Source organism: Haliotis rufescens, unplaced genomic scaffold (assembly GCF_023055435.1).
Source record: "Haliotis rufescens isolate VD_foot unplaced genomic scaffold, xgHalRufe1.0.p SCAF_5, whole genome shotgun sequence".
In the NCBI taxonomy this organism is placed as follows: domain Eukaryota; kingdom Metazoa; phylum Mollusca; class Gastropoda; order Lepetellida; family Haliotidae; genus Haliotis; species Haliotis rufescens.
Genome location: NW_025964223.1, coordinates 41,145,991 through 41,170,067, shown reverse-complemented (window position 1 = coordinate 41,170,067; position 24,077 = coordinate 41,145,991). Strand labels below are relative to the sequence as shown.

Sequence of the window (24,077 nt, the reverse complement as noted above, 5' to 3'; positions counted from 1 at the left end):
GATAGTTCCATACCTTCCGCCTCATTTGAAGTACCATAACCTGCTCATGGTGGATGTTTAAGTAGTAATGCATGTCACATTTCGATGTATACAACGTATGCACAACCATCCAGCATGAAAACCAGTTCAGTCGCAGTACCAACCCCACACCACCCCGACACACACGCACACATACACACATGCTACCCCTAACTCTGCTCACACACCACAACCCCCTCCTCACATCCCCAATCCCCAGCCGATTGTTAGCTATCAGAATGCTAATGTCAACAATACTTTGCAAAATAACCATTGTTGAACCGGAATACAAAACAAGCACAAGGAAGTTCTCTGCTGTATAGCAAGAGTCGACCTGGCCGATGAGAAAAGGACAATGTGCTTTACACATATAGTTACATGTACGCTACATTAAACATACATGTTTACAGTCATTTTACTTCCCTGTTCGTTGATGGCTATGGCGGTGAAAGCAGTCCGGTATTCGTAGGTACGTGTTGTTTTGTTATGCCATGTCATGTCATGTCAGAAGTTGAGTTTACTCATGCATATTTGCTATCAGCAATTCCAAGCTACCTGGTGAGGTTTTTGTGTTCGTGTTTACATTGTCCTGGTTATAACGTTTCATTTTTCAGCTTACATTGAAACACTACTTTTCGCCTGTGTGATATGTGTAAGTCTCAGGTGGTAGGTGTTCCTGTATACCCGGATGATTCATGGGAACGGCAATTGACACATTGAAGATGTCTCAGGAGTGATTACGTGCTGACATGAACCTACGAAAGTTGTGGACATTGCCTGTGATTCAGTTGCGAATCTATGGGACATTCCAACAGGCGACTTGCTACATACTAAGCACAACAGTTTAACGACATGTAATGCCTGAATAGAGTCGGCGTAGTGTGCTCCTGAGGACTGAGATTTAACAGCTATGCATGCTGAAAGAGCATTTGTGCTTTGCGTGTATTTCTTATTGGCTGTACACGGTGAGTATAAGACATATATACGTTCATTTGGCTTGTTTACTTGAGTATGGGTTGCATTGTTCATTTTGGCAACTACGATGTATATTTTCATCAGATTTCAATATTATAAAAGTGGCAATACTGTTCGTTTGTTTATGAATCGTAGAATAAGACCCAGAAATTTCGACAGCGGTTGCGATATGATTATAGTACCTGTGATTTGTTGTGACTGAAAGTACAAGACTAAGTATACAACAATACAAAAGCTCAAATGTTCTACCCCCTTGATGTCACGGAATGTAACAGCGCACTAAAATTTACATTTACCAGTGTTGCTGCACTATGTATCTAGGAAACAGAAAGGGGTCTCAAACAGATACAAACGGAAAAAAGATTCGTCATTACGAAAAAAGGTTCGTTATAACGAAATTATTTCCGTAATAACGAATTGTTTTCCGTTATAACGAAATTATTTTCGTTATAACAATCATTTTTTAGTAATAACGAATCTTTTTCCCGTAATAACGAAATTGTTTCCGTAATAACGAATCTTTTTTCCGTTATAACGAATTTCAGTTCGTGTCCTTTTCCATATTTCAATTTTGACCTCAATAGGCTTTCGTAGTATTAGATGTGGAGATACGAGTCAATACTGTATTTGCGCAAATGCGATCCTAAATTCCTGATAGGTTATATACTTTCGAGATTATTACAAGTTTCTACGGGATAATGTAAGAGGGGAATCAGACTTAGAAATGTCAGTCATGCATCACTTATGTAAAGTACAACGGGATTCGTTTGCGTGATTTACTTATGAGCATATACCATAACTAGTTACTTATGAGAACTGAAAGCTCTTAATAAACCACTAAACAGCTGCATATTGTGTATTCCCATAATATGATTTCTCACTAATGTTTTATTTGATAATGAATGATTACAGCTTTTGTACACGGCAGTTACAAACGTTTTGATCTTATTTAGCGAAGTATATTTGAACGAGTTATAATATATTCAAAGGCGACACTAGAACTGGGAACAGATGTATTGTGGGGTTGTCGAGGACCTTCACAGTACAGCTTCAGTGTTCGGCCGGTGAATGGATACATGTCGAGCAAAAGGCGCATGGGGATGGGGACGCCGCGACATGTCGCCTGATATCAGCACAGGCGTGCAGTAAGGTTTACACCAACAGTCAAAATGGCCTGATTGTCATCTGTAATGGGAAACAGTCATGCCATGAACCCTTGACCGCAATACCCCAAACAAACTGTAACTACACAGATGCTGCTGCTGAAGTACAGTACAACTGTATCAAAGGTGAGACGCACATTTAGTATCTGGTCAAACTGATACAATTAACATGGTTTGCTTTTAATAAAGAGTTACTGATTCAATTTAAAAAAAAACATGTATGATTGTAGATATTAAACCAAGTAGTCATAAATGCATATGTGAATTTTAGAAGAAAACAAATTTTACGTTCATGAAAAAAGGTATATTCTGTTTTCTACCAATCGTTGATATGTCACATTATGTGATGCCATTCATGGACATTCGATCTGGACGTGCACAGCATCTCACCTCGTTCTTAGCAATCCTTCTTATTGTTTGCAGATCACACGATACATCCAAACATGTATTTACCCCAAGGTGATTATTGGAGTAGAATACCTTAACACCCATACAAGTCGCAAGGATCGGAAGAATTTATGCGTTACATTTGTACGTGTTGATACAAATGGAAAATATACTACCTGTCTCTATCCATGTGAAAACAGATGGAGAGAGATTAGTGTAATGTTGTGCATTTGAGTTTTTCAGCTTCTAGCCTGAAGTTTTAAAATATAGATTATAATAAGAGGTCCTGGGTCACTCTGTTGCAATTTGAGTGTCAGAAACCCGTGAACCTAAGATCTTCTATGATTGTTTTTAGTTTCCTTTGTACCATACCAGTGCTCGTGGGTTACACCAAAGTGGTAAGCTCCCAAGACCTGTATTACGTCGAGCTTTCCCACCACATCAGGCTGATACCCTGTTATATAACTGAAATATTGTTTAAGGCGGCGATAATTCCACGTTTATATTACAATTGAGAGCTCTCATGACGATACGGGTTATTATTGGTCTTCAGCAATCAATGCTTCTAGAAAGATAGTTGAGACTCTCGGACATGGCTGATGTAGGTCATCGTATCCCAGTTGCGTAGATCGATGCTCACAATGTCTGTCACAGGATTGTATAGACCAGACTAGAGTATTTGCGGATCGCCGTTGTGAATATTACTGAGTGCGGCGTTAAACAAAAAACAAACAGCTGATAGATTCTTAAGTTTGCTATGAAACACTGCAGGAATAGATTAAGACTAGTAAAGAATGTTAGTTAAGTCATTGCAAGACTGACTCATGAACTTTATGACGGACTGCCTCCATGGTCTAGGGATAGAGCGTCTGCATGGTGAGCGGAAGATTGGTGGTTCGATCTCAACATGACAATGCGTAACTGACGTACAACACACAAATATGTTTTGAAAAAATAAAGTTAACGCAACAACAAGACCAGTGTATATCGTCTGTAGCTTGTTGATGTCATTGCAACATGGTATGTTGGCCTGTTGATGTCTTTGCAAGACTTACTGATTAGTCTTATGATGGACTACATGGTCTCGTGGATGGAATCTCTGCTTGGAGATCGGAACATGACAACATGTAACTGACATACAGTACACGCACATGTATTGCAAGACAGTAAACTTATTATTCACCTGATGACGGAGTAAGCATATACTCCGAAAATGTTGTACATGTGTTCCTCATGATAAAGAAGTTGACATCCAAAAATTATCTTCCTTATCATTATAATGTTCGTTACAATATTCATTAATACATCGTGACACGTCAAGGTTACACGTGTATGAGTACCATATTTCGTTACCTAGTAAGTGCTTAATTGCACCGACTTCTGTTTGTGATTGATGACATAACAAAACAAGAAGCGCGTACGAATACTGGACTGCTTTCATAACATCTTTCACCACCATTGCCATCAATTATAGTATATGTTTTGTAATTAACACCCAAAGGATATTGCAAACTGATTAAACCTCCTGACTAGGGCCTGACTAGACGCTCATGCCAGCTGACTAGAACTACATGCCAACTGTCCCCTGCATCATGACCTGAGTGTGACCCTGGTAATAATGCTATACCATTTCCAGTGATCCATAAGTGTTTCAGCTTCAGCCTTGATCAACCGGGCGCCAAAACGAAATCAAGAATACATGGGAGCAATTTGCTTTATATGACCTGTTATGATACAATATGTCACTAATTTAAATACTAGCATGTAAGTTGTTCTACTTGTTATATGCGTTGTGTTTCAGGAAGTATGGATATGTGTAGTTCAGTCAGCACAACAGTAAACGGGTCGGTGTATCTCCATTCCCCGGGATTCCCTGACAGTGTCGGTGGGAACGGCAGCTGTGTTGTCAGGATCACAGGGGAGAATATACGAGTAACATTGGCAGAACAGCGGATAAAGACAGGGATGCTTAACATATCAGTTGGCGGGAGAACACCCTGGACAAACTTGAACGTAGACCAATACAACAGGGTGTTGCCGGGAACAGCTGCCGAAGTAGTAATAGTCTACGATAACCATTATCAGAATGGGTCAAATGTATGGATACGTGTTTCTGGTATGTATGAGAGTATACATCAAATTTATCTTTTGATGTGTCTCCTTATTTGATAACCATCAATTTATCAATAAATTAACAAATAGAATCTGCCGGTCTTGATTTGAATATTGCCTCGCTTTCCGAGAAAACGTGTAATTATTTCAATCTAGTCCAGTGTGATCAATTTAATGATAAAATTCCTTTCATGAACCAATATATACTGTCAATAAAATATACATAGTTTCTGATTTGTTCAATGTATTATATTGAAAAATACAATTGTGACAGCCTCTCCAGAACTGCTGGTTCCATCAAAAGAAAAGTACAGTGTAGCCATAATGAAGAGAAACCATCTTTTAACAATTTTCCGTAATATACTAAGAAAATATGATGACTTGACTGGCACGCAGTAGGTTTCAACATATATTATACTGTATTCAGAGTTATTTGGATGGTAACAAGTTCCTCAGTAAATAAATGACATGACCTACAACTCTATGGTCAGCTAGTTTCCCCCGTGTCCAGAAGTCGCATCACTTATTTAAGATCAACATGGAACTCGAACCTAGAGACTGCTACAGAAATGATTGTTCACAGCTTCAGGTCAAATGAACATAACTGGGCGACAAACATTAGATGTATCAACCACCCTATCGCCCACGCCAACACAGCAGCCATCACGTTCACAAGGTACAACCAGTCCAAGTACTTTGGAAACACTGACCACTGCAGCAACAACAAGTACACCTTTGACTTCTATGGGTGAGCGTCCCCTGATGAGGATGTTTCATGACCCTCTCAACGGTGATCAGTTGGATTACCATATTATTTGCGTGGGTATGAGTATGAACATTTGTGATGACACGCATTTCAGAAGACTAGTGTGGTCCATGGCAACAGTGTTATTAGCTTGAGTTTTCCTGAGTCTGTATCTAATTAACACGCAATAGCTGACATAGACTGCCCCGTACAATATGCTAAAACATCAGTACAGCACTACTCCAGAAGGTGTAATCCGAGAGCCTGACTGAATGAAAAGACAGGGCGACCTGTCCCATGTTTAATTAGTAACGAGAACTCAACTTCTATCCCTATCCATTGTTCCTATTCTGTTAAGAGGTCGAGAAATAGTTTGATTTGGTCTCTGTGTGTTTGTTTGCCTTACTATTATTGCAGTTATACGATGGCGGTTTGTAAATAATCGAAACTGGAACAGACAATCCGGTGATTGCTATTTGTTAGCAACGATCCACGCCATCAGGGTACGTAGATACACAATCAACCAAGTCACCGAGCCTGACCACAACGATCCATTTGGACGCCTCTTAAAGGGGCACTGATCTAACGCAATTCCCCGGGACTGGTTGTTGCCTTTGTTATTGTTTTTTCCCAGTGAGTACCCGGATGTATAGCAGAAATCTAGACTAGTTCGCGACCTCTGCTGCGCCATTCGTAAGCGCATTAGTCACTTTTATGGGTAGTAATAAGGGCGTATGGTCACATTGATCAATAAAGTGAAATACAGTTTTCGAGATAATAAGGAAATGTAGGTATCTTTGTGAGTAGCATCGGTAATGGTGACGAAGTTTTGATAAGTCAATTGCTTGGTAATTTTGCGATTTTCGTTTACACTATTTTGACTTGCAACACAAAGTAAATATTTCTCCTGAGCATATGCTTTTTTTTATAGTGTGTATATTTTTTTATTGTCAAATGTGTCACAAATTTATTAAACGTCTAAATATTCAGTTATTTTACAAAGTGACTGAAAAACATTTCCATCGGTATTATTATGACAACGAATTCCAAACATTTTGATGTTTAATGTCATCACCAAGAGACTGAAAATGTTACGTTGAAAAGTACATTTCTAAGTTGTTTGGCTTTTAATCCTACATAATAATCTGTTGTGATGTTTGTAGGCCCTTTTGATCGTCTTGATCAATCTGGATAGATTTTTTAGTCAAAATGACTGAAATATTTACACATTTTATAAATTGCCTGAGAGAATCACATTTTACAAATTGACGGTAATATATACACGCTTTTGACCTGTGACAACAACGTCTATCGCGCATTGAAGAATTTCCCAACCAAGACGTAGAGAAACAAAAACGAATCGGTTCAAATAAAGGAAAACAAAATGCAAATATCATAATTACAACCTACCAAATTTATGTGTATAAGTTTTTTGGCAGCTTCCTTGTTCGAAGAATGTATCCGTGAATATCCACACAAAGGAACAATATATCCCACTCGTCTGCAGCTGTACAAAGAAACTCATTCGATGTCACGTGTCAAATATTTTAAAAGATATATATCGTTTCGGGATATTATAACCCGTGTTCGTTTTTATCAACTGATCGCTTGGATTATTTCAGGTGTTTTACATAGGTGTCAAGTCTCAATGGTTGGCTGAGAAAGCCCACGTGACAACTATTTTCATAACGTCCACTGTTCCTAAAAATTCCATTGAGTGATAGATAACAATGATCAATCAATCAACGTATTATCAGTTAATCCTTTGAACAAAGTATGTTGTTTTTACATCGGCACTTCGCGCCATGATATGAGTGTATTCCCTTTGTTTTAGTAAACCTAGACATGTAAACACTCACTCTTGACATATCCACTGTGCAAGATAACAGTGATTAATCAATCAACGTATTTTCTGTTAATCCTTTGATGACTAGGAACGATCCGTTGATTTACAACAACAAAAAAATCAACTGATCATTCACCTCTTGCTGGGCTGCCACGTGCATATTACATAACACACATTTCACCTCACTTCAAACCTGGATTTAGATTGAATAATTACCCCAGACACAATAAATGCCAAATGGGAATCTTTGTCAGGTAATCTAAGTGGTGCTACCACTAATTGTACCTGTAATAAATTCATTAACTGAGCATCAAGTGAATGACGACAAATACACAAGTGTACGGTTATACGAGAAAACGTGGATGACAACAAGGGAGTAGTGATCGTATTATCGACGCAAGCCGAAATCCGAAAATGCTTTCACTGCATGGATACTTGTTTTTAGTATTAAACTATAACCATCTGGGGTATTTCCAAATGACGACATCCCATGAGCTCCTTTGTTCTTTTTGTCTGTTTGTTTAGGCTGAAGAAATTAATTAACATGCGCCCCTTGTCGAAATCTTTATAGATCACAGTTAACCAATCAGTGTTCAAAAATGCGTAAAACAAATATTGCCTCCAGCCTCCAAGTTTATTTAGCTGTCCTTGCAGACGGTACCCCAGTCTCTGGTCACGCTCAGTTGCGTTGCGTATCATCCGGGTACTCACGGGGGGAAAACAATAACAAAGGCAACAACCAGTCCGTTAGATCAGTGCCCCTTTAAGACCAGCGACGGTTTCTGGGAACCTCGTGTATTCTTTTCCGGAATCCCCACGACGGCCATGCATACTAATCACAGAGGAAATCACTCATTGTGTTTCATTTACCATACAGATTCACTAACTACGTCAGTAGCCACAACGCTACGGATATCCAACGTCATCACTAAACTGTCTGAAAGAACAACCTATACTACTGCTCAGGGATCAACCGACACAATCTCATCCCTTACCTCTACAGCCCTGTCATCAACACACACAGGTACAATGTATCTATATGTACATGTAATAACGACAACCAATGACATTGTTATACGAATTATTGAAATAAGTGTGCATGAGTGTGTATACACGCGCGATCTTGTGTTTGTAAGCCCAAGTTGTGCAATGAAGGCACAGACAAAAGCAGAAAATTTCGCGTTAAATGTTCATGTATCTCGTTTCAGACAATGGAAGTATTGTTTTACCCTTAGCAGTGGTGTGTGGTATCATGGGTCTCATCATCGTGGCGCTCATCATATATATGTAAGTACATCAAACTGTTTGATTTATAACTGTGATATCATGGCACTTGGCTATGAAGTCAAAATGCAACCTTGTAAATATTATACAATGATTGTATGCAAAACGTCTATTGCTGCAGCATGGTAAACAAGGTATCCAGGAACTCGCACGGTAATTCATCTAATCCTGAAACGTCAGTTCATTATGGTGTGCAGAGCATCCCTAATGGACCCCAGGGAGAAGATGACCTTATTCCCACCAGTGGAACCACCAACACATATTCTGGCCTCAGCCATGATGTTGAAAGAAATATCTACAATGTAATACAACGTAATGCAAGTGAAGACGGTGACGAGCATAGCTACGGTCACATACACAGTAGTGAAGGACCTTCGTACGTCAACTTGGTCAGTGGAGACGATCCATACATTAACGCCTAGAGACAACACACAAGCTAGTGTTTCAGATTGTTCATATAGTACCATTATTCGCAGGTATAAGATCAGTCGGTGTGTATTTGCACATATCAAGTATAACATGTAAAGTTTATGTTGTAAATTATTTCTCTTTATCCTGTTCCATATATACTCAAAGCCATTGAAAACGCAATTCAGTCTTCAGAAAGTGTGTATTTTATTACAGTGAAAGAAAACCAAATGAAACCAACCAAAATGACAAACACACCCATCACATGAAATGTTAGCAATAAAGTCCGTAAGAAACACGCCCGTGGATGACGTCACAAAGGGTCAGAACGTAGCCGGGACCACCGAGGATCAATAGCGGGTATGTCCACCATGTCCACTGACGTATGCCTGAAGTCGCCGAGGCATGGACTGACAACTCAGGAAACGTTGTTGAATGTTCTGCCAGTGATGTGGGGGTGAGTGAGTATGGTTTTACGCCGCTGTTAGCAATATTCCAGCAATATCATGACGGGGGACACCAGAAAAGAGCTTCACACATTGTACCCATGTTGGAAATCGAACCCGGGTTTTCGGCGTAACGAGCGAACGCTTTAGCCACTAGGCTACCCGACCGTCCCTGGTGTTGTAGGGACTGTGTCAACTCTGCCACTGTCTGAGGCGGTTGCTGTTGAGTTCCAACCCTCCGTCAAAGCTCGTCCCACAAGTGTTCAACTGGATTCATGTCAGGTGACATGGCAGTATGTTGTTCCTGGTCAGAAAGTCTCCCGTGAACCTTGTGGACGTGCATTGTCATACTGGAAGACAAGATGATGTAGGGCGCCATGTTGAGCCAGTAACGGCAATAGTGCTGGGCGAAGGGTATTATTCACATAATCTCGAACATTGAGCTTGCCTTGGATAACCACCGACTGTTCGAATAAAAATTGATGGTACATCCCATACCATTGTACCTCCTCCTCCAAAGCGACACCTTTCCAAAACACAGCGGCGTTGACGGGTCCCAAAAGAACTAAAAGGTTGAAACGATGCCACAGTTGAGTTATCGTGCATGGATTGACGTTAATACATCTGGCGACGATCACTTGAGTTGCCCCTTGTCGGTTGGTTCCTGCTGGCTTGGTCGACTCTTGGCATATTGACCGATGGCCATTTTCGTGTGTGCTTTTAAAGAACCCGGGATCTAGCTTTTCACGTGCAGCATGTGTCCAGCAACAGTGATTGTGTTTCGGCGCAGTGTGCACATTTGCGTTTTTCGCTTTCTGATTCATTACTCCAAGGTGGTTCGAACCCGAACTGTCACAAGGGGACACATATCTTTCACAGAACTATCATGATGGTTAAAAAGGTTTAGGGCAATTGCTCTTTTCACAAGTACGCTCATCAAAAGCTATTGCGTGTTCAATGGCTTTTGGGTAAATCCTCATTCTACCACATTTTTCAAAGTTTCGTTTATCACCTGATCAATCAGCTTGCTTGATAATAATATTTAGTTTACCTGCTTTGTTATGAATTAATATTATTCTAAGCTTTGAACATATCTGGTTATGCTTTTTCACATTCCTTTGAAATAAAATTGTCGTCTGTATATTCAGTGTGAGACTAACCAGTGTTTCTATAAATACTTATTACATAACTTTTCACAATATTTCCTTTATCAACTGATCAATCAGCATGTTTGATAAATATATTTAGTTTAGCTGCTTTGTTATGAATTATTATTACTCTAAGCTTTGAACATATGTGGTTATGCGTTTGTACATTCCTTCCGAAATTAAGTATTCATAATCCAATAACTATCTTTGTTCATCATCCGATATTTTTTGGTTATTAATTCAACTACATGTCATGACGTTAGACAGTTCTTAGATAAGTCTGTTTAAGTATATGCAAATGTTACATTACTTTCACATGGAACAGATATGTCTCGGTCTTGAAATATTTATTAACCTCTGGCATCTAATTTGGTATCAGAACAAATTTGTGTGGCTGGCAGGTGTCTGCGTTGAAAGGCTATCAAAGACATGGAAATAATTAAATAAACATTTTCATTATATATATTATTAATAACAAATCTCCATTGTATGATGCTGACTACATCATTAGTTTGTATTTATGAATCACTATCAAGTGGTGATGATACTAGGTGTTTGTGAAGAGGTAGGTGTGAATGTTGTCACTGATATTTTAGTAATATAGGATAGTAAAAATCGGACTGTTTGCGTTTTGTACATTTCAAAATCTGTACATTTAACGAACGTAGGTTGTCAAACATAGACGTTTAGAATATATATGAGAATCATCAAAATAATGTTAAAAAGACATTGTTTAAGTGCATGGGATAATAGCCATGGTTGAGAAGGTAGGGCCACTCGGACCCCGCGTCTCGGGGTCTAACTGACCATGTCAATGATTAGACACCGGGTGTTCGTGGTCTTAACTGTACCCATCCTGATGGGGAAAAAACTAACTACATAATTCACGAGTTGCGTCAGTCTTGTTAAGGATTTGTGACCAGATATGTAACTTGTTATTTACGAAATATAGACTTCTAAATTAATACTAGGTGGCGACAAGCACAATATAAAAATAATATTTTCCCTGAAGTCACGTTTACACTGACATGTAAATAGATAGCCCACATTTTCCTGGTATGATAGCACTGGGACGAGTGGTACTATTCATACGATCAGTCAATCTATTGCGCATTTTCTCTTTGTGTAGAGTCATGCTTTTCCTGTAAATGTCACAATGTGTTTAATGGCAATATAATTACATTGGATATCGTAAATTCAGCAACACTTGTCGGAAAGTCTGCGTTGGTCTGTTCCACTTGTTTTGCATACATGAACATGATAGCACGGCAGTAAAACAAATTTGAAACACACGGGACCCTTGAAGATCCGGTGTTGAATAGGTCTTCAGCAACCCATGCTTGTCTAAAAAGCGACTCTGCTTGTCGTAAGAGGCGACTAACGGGATCGGGTTGTCAGGCTCGTTAATTGGTTGATACATATCATGGTTGATGCATGTTTCAACCAGACTATGGAGCTCGTCCAGTTCAGACTGTTTCTCAGTTACTATGCCTTGTTGTTGGGCAGCAGCAGTCCAACTTCTCCATCAACTCACTCACAAATGCATCCTTCTCTGCCAAACGTGTATGAAAGGCAATGGTAAGCGTGACACGGTCAACCTTGACGCCTTTGGATAATTGTCTTGAATATTTAAAAATTGCGTGAGTATTTCAAGCAGCACATATCAATTGCCTTTGTCAAATTCATTTGTCCGAGTTTGCTTCTGTTGGGTAGAGATCGAATGTTCGAATGCAATGTATATGTTCATATTTTCTGTACTCTTTTCAGAAATGCCCCTGATATTATAACACAAGGCAACTACATGTATTTGATTAACTTCCGCACTCTATTCTTCTTCCTCCGATAACATTGTGTTCATAGAACGCACTTGTTTGACATATCCCAACAGGGATCTAACAGGCATGTTAGTATGACAAGCATTGCCAAGAATAAATCATGATCTTGGTTGATTATCGCCGGATTTAGTCTTTATCACAGACGGCCTGCGTGGACTTGTGGTAGAGCGGAAGATCCCGGGTTCGATCCCCAGCCGCGTCATACCAAGAGACTTTGAAAGATGGTACTTCTGTCTGGCGCTTAGCGTTTTTCTACCATGAATTTGGAAATTACTAGATTCTGATTTCTCAATCAGAGGCTATAAACTGACAATAAATCCCCTCTGACTGAAACAGCTGATTTGACCGCCGCATCACCGCGGAAGCTAATATTCATAGAATAGTACTTTTTAGTCATTGTCGGATGGCATGTTTAAATAATTAAATCTACAATTACAGGTTACAAAATTTGCGGTTGCTACAATATTCAAAAGATGTGTGGCAATATATTTCGTGCAGAAAGCACGATAGAAATCTACAAAGAGAATGTATTTTAAGTTTTGGGGCAACAGAGAGCTTGGGATTTGGCATATTACGGTGTAAACACACTGCTTGGGTATATACAGCGCCATTTTTTTGTTTTACAGGCAGTTGTCGGTGATTCCGTATTTCAGAACGACAACCCACTCAAAACATTTGACTCAACCCATGACGCTTCACTCAATATATTTGCTAACACCAAAGTGTTCGCGTTGTATATCGTCATGACAGAATGGAGATAAACATTCGGTTCCAAATTAAATTTAACGCATTTAAATCAGGTAAAATAGCTCTACATTGAAAACAGTACGTTTGTCTCCTATATAAAAAACTACCTTCACACGTACTTCTGTGCTTAAGTACTCTTGTGACTCCTCGGGAGGGGATTTCTATTCCTGTGGAGACAATATTTATCACATCGATCTCCTCCCATGCTGCAAGCACAAATCCTTTATTGTAACAATCAAGGTTAAACACCTTTTCTGCTGGAAAAAAGCAGCAGTAGTAGTAGTAGTAGTAGCAGCAGTAGTAGTAGTAGTAGTAGTAGTAGTAGTAGTAGTAGTAGTAGTAGCAGTAGAAGTAGTAGTAGTACACCCGTAGGGATTATCAAATACCCAACAGGGAGGCGACTAACGGAAGAGGGTGGTCAGGCTTGGTGACTTGGTTCATTGCATGTCACGGTATCGCAGTTGCGTGGATCGATGCTCTCGATGTCAATCACAGGATTGCCTGCTCCAGACAATGTTATCTAGCTACCGCTGTCCTATACAAAGTAGCTGGAACATTGCGGAGTGCGGCGTTACACAACAAACAAGCAACACGATCAAATAAAAACGGTAATGTGACACCTAAACACAATCTACAACTTACTATATACATAAACCTACTTCGAACAGGCTACAGGTCTCAATAAGCTTAATGCGGGAGGAAAGACATATTAGCGTAACCGGCGAGCACCTGTTAGATGCTGACAGTCCAACAATTTTCCTAATCGGGACGAGCCATTTTGAGCAGCCTGTCTAATCAACATAAATGGTTCAAATGTATGCCTCTGAAATTGATAATTTGGTTAGAAATTATTTATCTGCGACAGGAATATGACAGTAAAATTGAGAATGATGAGCGGAATTTCACGCTATCAAATATATGAGGTCGAAACTGACTTGAAAATCAAATATATTTTATGAAGGCTTCAATGTATTTTAACATTATAAGACTTCGACCGACTGGTAACTGTTATTATAAGTTTGCCAACATTGTAATCCATATCTTACATATTATGTGTCTCTGGAACAATATTGATAAATATTTGCAATCAGGAAGGCTCAAAGCAATAACACATGGTCAGTTGTGTAAATATATAAAGTCAGTGCAAGAGAATAAACAATCTTGATTATCCACCGAAACTGATTCTAGTTAGCGTAAAGGGCAAAAAAGATGTGAAAATTATATACAATGGACCACTGAAAATCAGCGATGACATAAGGTGAAGTCTTTGTAATGAATTGGTTGATGAAGCGCCAGTAAAAGTAAATCATTCGCTTGTTACAGAGTTGGCTATTGGAGCGGGTTTATTTACATGGTGTGCGTGGGTGTAAGTATAAGTGTTCTGCGTGTTTAAGACATATCTCTGTAGAGCCGCATCATTATGGTTTTCTATCATGTTTCACATATCACAGCAACAACGATATATTGTTACCGCCTGTTATGTGTAAATGTTTTGTCACACCATTTGTATCTGCAAGTCTTTCTTCCTACTGATCAAATATACATACATGTATGGACAGTACTTCTCATTTACTATTTGTGAAATACCATAATTGATATCATAATTATGTCAAGAAAACTCCGAAGCCCAACCCATGCTTGTCGAAAGAGGCGACTAACGGGATCGGGTGGTCAGGCTCGCTGACTTGCTTGATTGCATGTCACCGTATCCCAATTGCGTAGATCAATGCTCATGATGTCAATCACTGGCTTATCTGGTCCATAATCGATTATTTACAGACCACCGTCATATATGTGGAATATTGCTGGGTGAGGCGTTAAATAACAAAAAAAACAACCAAAAAACCAGGCCCCTTTCTGCATCAACTACCTCATATGTCAAGTGGTTATTTGTAAAAGAATTCTATTCAGTTACGCATGAATGAATAAATTACATATCTTTTCTTTTGTGTTTCCATTAACCTTGAAACAATAGGCCACGCCCACTAGCGGGCTACTGTTTCCTGACTGGAGGATAATAGAGTGGGCGGGACTTGGTTGTATTGTTATGGCGAAGTACGTCACTGATTTCGTATCGTTGTGTACAGTTTTTTTATGATTAAATAGCCAGTCTGTGAAGTTATTTTTGTTGACCTCTTTCTTCATAATAAGTGGTATCGTTATTTTTGTGTGTCCACCTGTTTTTACGTTCATATTTCGAAAACAAATTTAAGCCAATTCTTAGAAAGTCTGACAATATGAAGACATGTTATCTTTGTCTGCATGATGCAACCAAGTCAGCGAGCCTGGCCATCCGATCTCGTTTGTCGCCCCTCGATAAGCATAGTTGCCTTTTACCGCAGCCCATGCTTACCGTAAAAGGCGCCTATGCTTGTCGTAAGAGGCAACTAATTGGATCGGGTGGTCAGGCTCGCTAACTTCGATGAGGCATGTCATCGTATCCTAATTACGTGGATCGATGCTCATGATGTCAATCCCTGAACTGTCTGGTCCAGACTCGATTATTAACAGACCGCCGTCATATAGCTGGAATATCGCTAAGTGCGGCTTTAAAAACAAACAAGGAAACAAACTGTATAATGTACCCTTTGCTATTGCTAAACATCTGAGTCTGTAACAGTTTATGAATTACCTATTGCAAACAATATGTGAATATAAATAATGTAGCTTAAGTCAGCATAATCTGGCATCGCCACGGGTCACTCGGCTATTTACAGATCCCAGAAATGTATATGATAGACACATCTTGTTCCTGCTATTACAATTGGACCAGACAACTTCTCAGGGTAACAAGGGAAGCAAACGATTGAATGGCATCAGTTGTGAGGACGTATACCAAAAGGCTCCCTCATCACACCCACTCTCATCTGGAAGTAGAACATACTCAACAAGCGCCCAAACAATGTGTTCCTGTCTGATACTGTCATCAAAGGGGTCGACCATTTGATATTCCGGGTAGGAACTGGAGCTGAAGCTGGAGGGTCCCTAACGGAACCGAGACAGCATCAGCACCAATAGAACCACATGCAACTGCAATCTGTCAAGGGACCATTCTCGAAACAAAAATACACTGTGTTGTTTTCGCGCGTCAGTTAAGATATTGAGAGTTATACTAAGTACGCAATGCCATGAATATGTTTGCTACGCAATTAGCTGTGAGCAGACAATTCGTCAATCTGGATTGTTATACTTCATGATACAATGGATGAATTCAAATGTTTAGATGACAACTGAAAATAACGCGAAATTTAGGTAAAACATTATTCTTAAAGCATAAAGAAAGGTAATTATGGGATTCGAGTCCCATTTTACAACATTCGCATTCTGGTGCATACAACCCATACGTTTCAGGAGCACCAATTCCATCATCAACTTGGGAAGGGACCTTGCGCAACAACAGGTGAATTTTCTGCAAATGTGAAACGACCGTGCGCTATTATGTAAGCATGTTCGTTAAACCAAGCATCATGACATGAATATGAACAGGTTGCGTTTGATATGACCACAAGCATATCTACCGCCAAACATAACATTTTCCTATCATTGGGAACTGTGACAATGTTCTTTGAGGTAGAAAAGGAACAGTCGCCATTTTGGGTAGGGAAAGAATTTGCTGAACACAGACACGACATGCGCTACCCATGCAAGCAGCACTTGCTTGAACCTGGGCATTCTCCATCCTGGCTACAGTACTGTCTCCGTGAACATACCGCAGAGCTGCGAGACGCTGGACACACCCCTGGTTTGATGGTTGGGGTGTAAGGATAATGTTCAGAACAATGTCGTTGGATGTAAAAGGGCCGAATTTCCTTGTGGATTGGTTACAGAAGGAAATTGTCCGAAATCAAACCCAGAAAGAAGCCCACTAAGTGGCACTTGTGATGCACCACGCAAACCCTTCAGAGTCCCCCGAACTCCAGATCTACTCTGAGTAGTGCCCTGAACATCCACGAGCGCAGCGCCATGATTTCCAGTCGAGGGACCCAGACTACCCCTAGAGCCAGAATGAAATGGATATCGACCAGCAGTAGCAGAACTATATTCTCCTGCATTTAAACCTCAATCCTGAATTCCAGAAGCAGCTCTAGAACCTGTGCCAAACCGTCCTGAAACCGAGCTAGATGCCCCTGTATTCAAATGCAAACCATTATTCCGACTTATACCAGAGTTTCCTGGAACTCTTCTGATACCAGGCGCAGCTCCGTTAACAACGACATTCCCTGCTGCAATTGCCCCGGAAGCTGTCGACCCAGCAATGGTGCTTCTTGACAGAGAGGATGTGCCTGGATGAACAAAGGGGTCACTCCTTGTTATAGTTACAGACCTTGCAGCAGAAGACCTGAGACTGTTTCTAGAACCAGAAGCCAGATTTGAGGGTGGCAGATGAGAGGTATGTCTGTTCACAGGTTTTTGTTGTCTGTGATTCTGCGACCTTGGTGCATTGATGCTGACAGTTTTTTCTAGTTTCAGGACCCCCATTCGGACTGGACTCGATGCAGTTGTCGTTCAGATAGCCTATCCTTAAAACCTGTGTCTGGGCCGATTTGATATGGCACTTTGCTTGGTCCCCATTCATTTCTGTTCCGTCCAGCAGTACAGAACCATCAACAAAATCGACACTTACATCGAGATCATGTCCCACATACTTGGCTCGTTTAAGAAAACTGAGGAATGCCTTGGCATGCTTCACAAGGGGATCATCGGACAAATAAACGTGTGCAAAAGTGCACAATACAATTCTATCATGAAGAGCCTCAACCTGCATGGTGCTCCGTATTTAGAAGATGAAACAAGGACGTCTAACACTCTGTCATCAACACACACAGGTATCTGTCTGTTACTACAGTGGCGGTCGGGTAGGCTAGTGGTTAAAGCGTTCGCTCGTCACGCCGAAGACCCGGGTTCGAATCCAGACATGGGTACAATCTGTGAAGCCCATTTCTGGTGTCCCCCGCCTTGATATTGCTGGAATATTGCTAAAAGCGGCGTAAAACCAAACTCACTCACCCACTTACTGTTACTACAAGTACATGAAATAACGACTTGTGTGTAAGTGTATTTATGCCTTTGTATGCGTAATGCGCGCGTGTGTGCGAAAGTCCTAGTTGCGCAAGTAACGCAGGGAAACAAGCGGAAATCTTCAAGTTAAGGACTTCATGTATCTCGTTTCAGACAATGGAAGTATTGTGTTACACTTAGCAGTGGTGTGTAGTATCATAGGTCTCGTCATAGTGACGTTCATCATATATATGTGAGTAACTCTTTTTTTGATACACGAGATACTATAATAATTGGATATGAAGTCCATTTTTATGATTATTATAGAATGGCAGTATGGAAAACGTTTATGCTGCAGCAAGGAAAACATGCTATCCAAGAGGAATTCCCACGGTAACTCATCTGTGGAGATGGTCCATATTTTAACACCTCGAGACAACACACAAGCTAGTGATTAAAAGTCTTGTCGTATATACCATATATATACCATTAGTGAGAGAGTGAGTATTGTTTTACGCCGCTTTTAGCAAGATTCCAGCAATGTCACGGCGGGGGACATGGGCTTTATACATTGTACCCATGTCGAGAATAAAGGCCAGGTCTTCGGCGTGGCGAGCGAACACTTTAACCACTAGGCTACACCCCCGCCCCATATGTATATACCATCAGCCTTATATACGTAAGGTAAATACAGACAAGGAAAACAGACCTAGAGCAATTCTTTAATCAGAACAAATCTCTACTAAAACTACTACCTTTGGCACCTGTCACAGACACATGAAAAGGAAAGTCAATTGTCCTATTAAAACACGGGGAATGTAAAGGTACAAGTCAAACTAGGGAATCATTGTTGTCTCTGACATTCTATACAATGGATATTTTAATAATATTTACTGTCACCACGACAAATAGTTTATCTGTTTATAAATAGGAGTATTTGATTTTTTTGTATATCATTGATTAATCTGTACATTAAACGAGCATGGGCACACAACGAGGTTTTGAGTGTATATAGTTTCAAGAGGGTCATCAATAGCATGTTTAAAAAGGACATTGATGAAATGTTTGGGATCATAATTATCCATGGTTTAGAAGGTAGGGCAACTCGGACCCCGCTTCTCGGGGTCTAACCGACCAGTGGCGTTCGTGGAGTCAACGGTATTCATGCTGGTGAGGGAAACTAACTACATAATTCACACAGTTACACGTCTATGTTGTGAATGATTTGTCACCAGATTTGGAATCCGTTATTTACAAAATAAAGACTGCTAAATTGATATCAGATGCCGGCATACAGACGTGGTGTAAAAGCGCAAATAAACCAACACGTGTGGACAGTTAACTAAAAATAACTTTACTGAAGTCACATTTACATTGATATGTAAGTACATAGCCAACATTGTCATGGTATGATAGCGCTGTGACGAGTGGTAAAATAACTGTTCATGCGACCACGCAATCTGTTGCGAACTTTCTCTTTGTGTAGTGTCATACTTTTCCTGTAAATGTCACAATGTGTTTTATGATAATATTGCATTTAATATAGAAACTTCAGCAACACTTGTCAGTAAGTCATTCTATTTATTTGTATATTTGGACATGATACCATAAAACAAATTTAAAAAACACAGTCATATATGTACATCTTGAAAATAAAACTTAGATAAAGGATTACTTACAATGCACAAAACTGTCTTGTCCCCACAATAATGTATGTATGTAACATTTGCGACATTCCATTAATCAGCACGTAGCAATCGCCTGTGTTTAATTCAATCGTCAGAGTCAGCTTCGATTAGGAAGAGATATGATGTTGGTAAAGATCAAATGTTCTGATTCAGAGGCAAGCGAATACTTCTTTTACTGCCCCCGGACAATTTTCCACAGATAAATGCCGCCGATAAAATAACACTAGGCAAATGCATGTTTATGTGGATATTTTCCAGTACGCTATTCAGACGTGACAAATATATGAGGAAACTTGTACAAACAGCCCCCGATAAGAACACAGGAAAGGTACATGTATGTATGAATAGTTTCCGTACTCTAGTCAAGACCGCAACAGATAATATAACACATGACAACAACAGGTAAAAGTCAATATTTTCTGTATTTTTCAGAACGTAGCCCGGTAATTAAATACAGAACTGCCGCTTCCCCAAATCTGAAGGAAAACATTAGGGATAAGGCTTATGCTATTTAGCTTTATTTATCATGATATTTAGCTTTATTTATCATGAATTATCATGAAGAGTACTTGAGTATTTTCAAATACTCGAAAGTGACATGCAGATTGATCGTAAAGGAGCTGAATATATGATCACCATTGGGTGGCCTTTTGCCGACGTTGCACAACATTAACCACAATGGGCGTTCTTCGTGGTAGAATAGGTCTTCAGCAACCCATGCTTCCCGTAAAAAATGATTGTCGTAAGAGGCGACTAACGGGATCGGGTGGTTAGGCTCGCTGACTTGGTTGAAGCATGACATCGTATCCCAATAGCGTGGATTGATACACATGATGTCGATAACTGGATTGTCTGGTCCAGACTCGATTATTTAAAGACCGCCGTCATAAAGCTGTAATATTGCTGTGTGCGGCGTTAAACAACGAACAAACAAACAGACACAATTTAATGTATGCAAGGCGAACACAGGTAGTGTTAGTGCCATGAAACGCACGAAGTTTACGTACGCTTGGTGACATTTCGCATCCCACCAGTTATGTCCCTTGTTTTTGAATTGTTCGTATTTGATCTGCAGTTCTATGAATAACAGGTCTTGAAACTGATTATATGATTCTCTGACACAGGTATCTATATGTACATGCAATAACGGCAACCAATGACTTTGTTTCACGAGAAATATTAAAATAATTGTGAGTAAGTTTTTGTATGCGTGTGTATTGATTTCCGCACCCGTGCGTGTGCGTGTAAGTCCGTGTTGCGCAAGTAACGCAGAGAGACGAGTATGAATCTTCAAGTTAAAGGCTTCACGTATTCCGTTTCAGACAATGGAAGTATTGTGTTACCCTTAGCAGTGGTGTGTGGTGTCCTGGTTCTCCTCATAGTGGCGCTCATCATATGTATGTAAGTAACTGTTTCTTTTGTACATGAGAAACTATATGACACTTTGAGAGGAGTCAAAATATAACCTTATGATATTGAAGATTATACAATAACAGTGTGCAAAACGTGTTTTGCTGCAGCATGGAAAAGAAGCTATCCAGGACGAATATCCACGGTAGTGCATCTCATTATACTGAAACGTCAACTCATCTTGGTGTGCAAAGCATCCCCCAGTGGATCCCAGGGACAAGATGATCTTACTACCACCAGTGGCATAACCACCACACATTCTGGCATCAACCATTATAATGAGACAAATGTCTACGATGGAATGCAACGTAATGCAAGTGAAGATGGTGACGAACATAGCTACGGTCGCATTACCAGTAGTGAAGGACCTTCCTACGTTAACTCTGGAAGTGGAGTTGGTCCATAGGTTAACACCTAGAGACAGCACACAAGCTTGTGCTTTAGACTCTTGTAGCTATATAGTCACTTTGAGATCAGCCAATCTTCTTTATAAAGGCGAATATGTACATTTAAAGTATAACAAATAAACCTTATTTTGTTATTTATTTCTCTTAACTTTGAATATATGTTCCATTTGCCATATTATACACATTGAAGTAAAGCCATCAGGTTCCCTGGCCGCGTCACAGCAAAAGACGTTAAAAGATGGGACTTGTTGTCACCATGCCTGGTGCTCGGCATCAGGGGGCTTAAACAAGAACTGGTCGGCTCGAAGTCAGTATTCTGTGTTTGAGTTGGGTATTCATGTTAAACTGTGGCATTTTACCTCCCCACCTTATTCCATGACGTTTTACAAGGTTTTGTTAATCACCTGATCAATCAGCATGCTTGATAAAAATATTTAGTTTATCTACTTTAAGATGAATTATTTACACTCTAAGCTTTGAACATATGTGGTTTTGTGTTTTTACATTCCTTTCGAAATACAATTTTCATATTCCAGTGTATCATCTTTGTTCATCATCTATTATTTTATACTACATTTCGTAACGTCAGATAGGTCTCAATTTTAAGTATATTCAAATATGACATTACTTTCACATGAAACAGATATGTCTCGATGATGAAATGTGTATTGTTTTCTGTCATCAAATTAGATGATATAAAACGTGCGTTATATGCGCCATCAGCTGATATAAACACAGACATAAAAACAATCCTAACAAATCTCTGCTTAAAAGTCTACTTTTGTGCGATTCCGACTACATCCTAGGCATGTGTTTTTGAATCACTTTCAAGTAGTCAGGACACCAGGTGTTCTCGAAAAGGGAGGCGTATCCCGCCGTCTATCAGAACACGGGAACTTAAAGGAACAAGTCAAAATAAGGAATTGCATCGGACATCCTTTTTGTCTCCGACATTCTATGAAAGGTATATATAAGTATTTTTACTGTCACCACGACAAATATTGTATCCGTTTATTAATGGTAGTATTTGTGTTTTGTATATTATTTAATCTGTACATTGAACGAAAGTTAGTTGTCAAACAAAGAGGTTTTAAATGTGCATCGTTTGGAAGAGGGTCATCAACAGAAAGTTTAAAGGACCTTGATTAAGTGTTTGGGATCGTATTAATTATTGTCCATGGTTTAGAAGGTGAGGCCACTCGGACTCCGCATCTCGGGGTCTAACTGACCATATCAACGATTAGACACCGGGTGCTCGTGGTCTTAGCTGTACTCATTCTGATCAGGGAAACTAACTACTTAATTCACAAAGTTGCGTCCATGTTGTGAATGATTTGTGACCAGATTTAGAATTTGTTATTTACGAAATAGAGACTGCTAAATTGAACCCAGGTACCGGCATGCAGACGTGGTGTACAAGCGCGATAACAACAACATGTGTGGATAAATAACTATGACATAAAGCAATACTTTTCCTGAAGTCACGTTTACATTAATATGTAAATACATTTTCCTGGTATGATAAGTTGATAACACATTGATGAGTGATACTATTCATGTGATCATGTTATTTGTTACGAACTTTTTCTTTGTGGAGTTTCGTGCTTTTCCTGTAAATGTTACAATGTGTGTAATGTCAATGTTGCATTGAATAGCGTAACTTGAGCAACATTTATCAGAATGTCAGTATTATCTTGTTCCACACGTTTTGTATACTTGGATACGATACCGTGGCAGTAAAAGAAATGAGAGACACGGAAATCCAGGAAATTAAACTTGGCAATGTTTAGGATTGCTTACAAGGGACAAAACGGTCATGTCACCACATTAATGTATGTCTAACATTTGCGACATTCCAACCACACCGGTATGAAAGGCAATGGTAAGCGCGACGCTATAAACCTGTCGTATAAAATGACATTTTAAATCAATGAATTTAATGTAATAATTTGAAAATGGCGTAAATGTTTTAAGCAGCACATATCAATCGCCAATGTTTAATTATATCGTCAGATATTGGTTCGATAAGGTAGAGATCGAATGTTCTGATTCAGAGGCTACCGACGGCTGGTTTTACTGCCCCAGGACAATTGCCCACAGAATGCCGCCGATAATATAACACTGGTCATATGAATGTTTACGTAGATGTGTGTCAGTACTCTATTCAGACGTGCCCCCAGTAGCACAATACGGGACGATTATATATATATACGGAAAATAATCATACACACATGTAGTTTTCATGTGTTATATTATCGGAGGCTGTTCTGAACAGAGTTTGGACAGGTTTCCTTGTATATATACTTAGTATATGTATATATATAGTGATTACGTGCTAACAGGTTTGAAGTGTTCAGAAGTGGAGCTGTTTACATTGTCTGTGATTCAAGGTGTGTTTTACGACATGTAATGCCTGAAAAGAGTCGACCTGTTGTGTATCCACGGACATACAGAAAAGAT

General features: G+C 39.6%; 1 protein-coding gene across 1 annotated transcript in view; it reads left to right on the top strand.

Annotated features, from left to right (window-relative positions):
* Positions 1-456: 456 nt before the first annotated feature.
* LOC124110310 overlaps positions 457-24,077 on the top strand; it is a 31,056-nt gene continuing 7,435 nt past the window's right edge. Inside the window, exons 1-6 of the mRNA XM_048384624.1 lie at positions 457-983; positions 1,983-2,282; positions 4,345-4,659; positions 5,239-5,403; positions 8,124-8,270; positions 8,455-8,533. Of these exons, the coding sequence (XP_048240581.1) occupies positions 929-983; positions 1,983-2,282; positions 4,345-4,659; positions 5,239-5,403; positions 8,124-8,270; positions 8,455-8,533 (1,061 nt within the window). The 5' untranslated portion in view covers positions 457-928. The remainder of the gene's footprint in view (positions 984-1,982; positions 2,283-4,344; positions 4,660-5,238; positions 5,404-8,123; positions 8,271-8,454; positions 8,534-24,077) is intronic.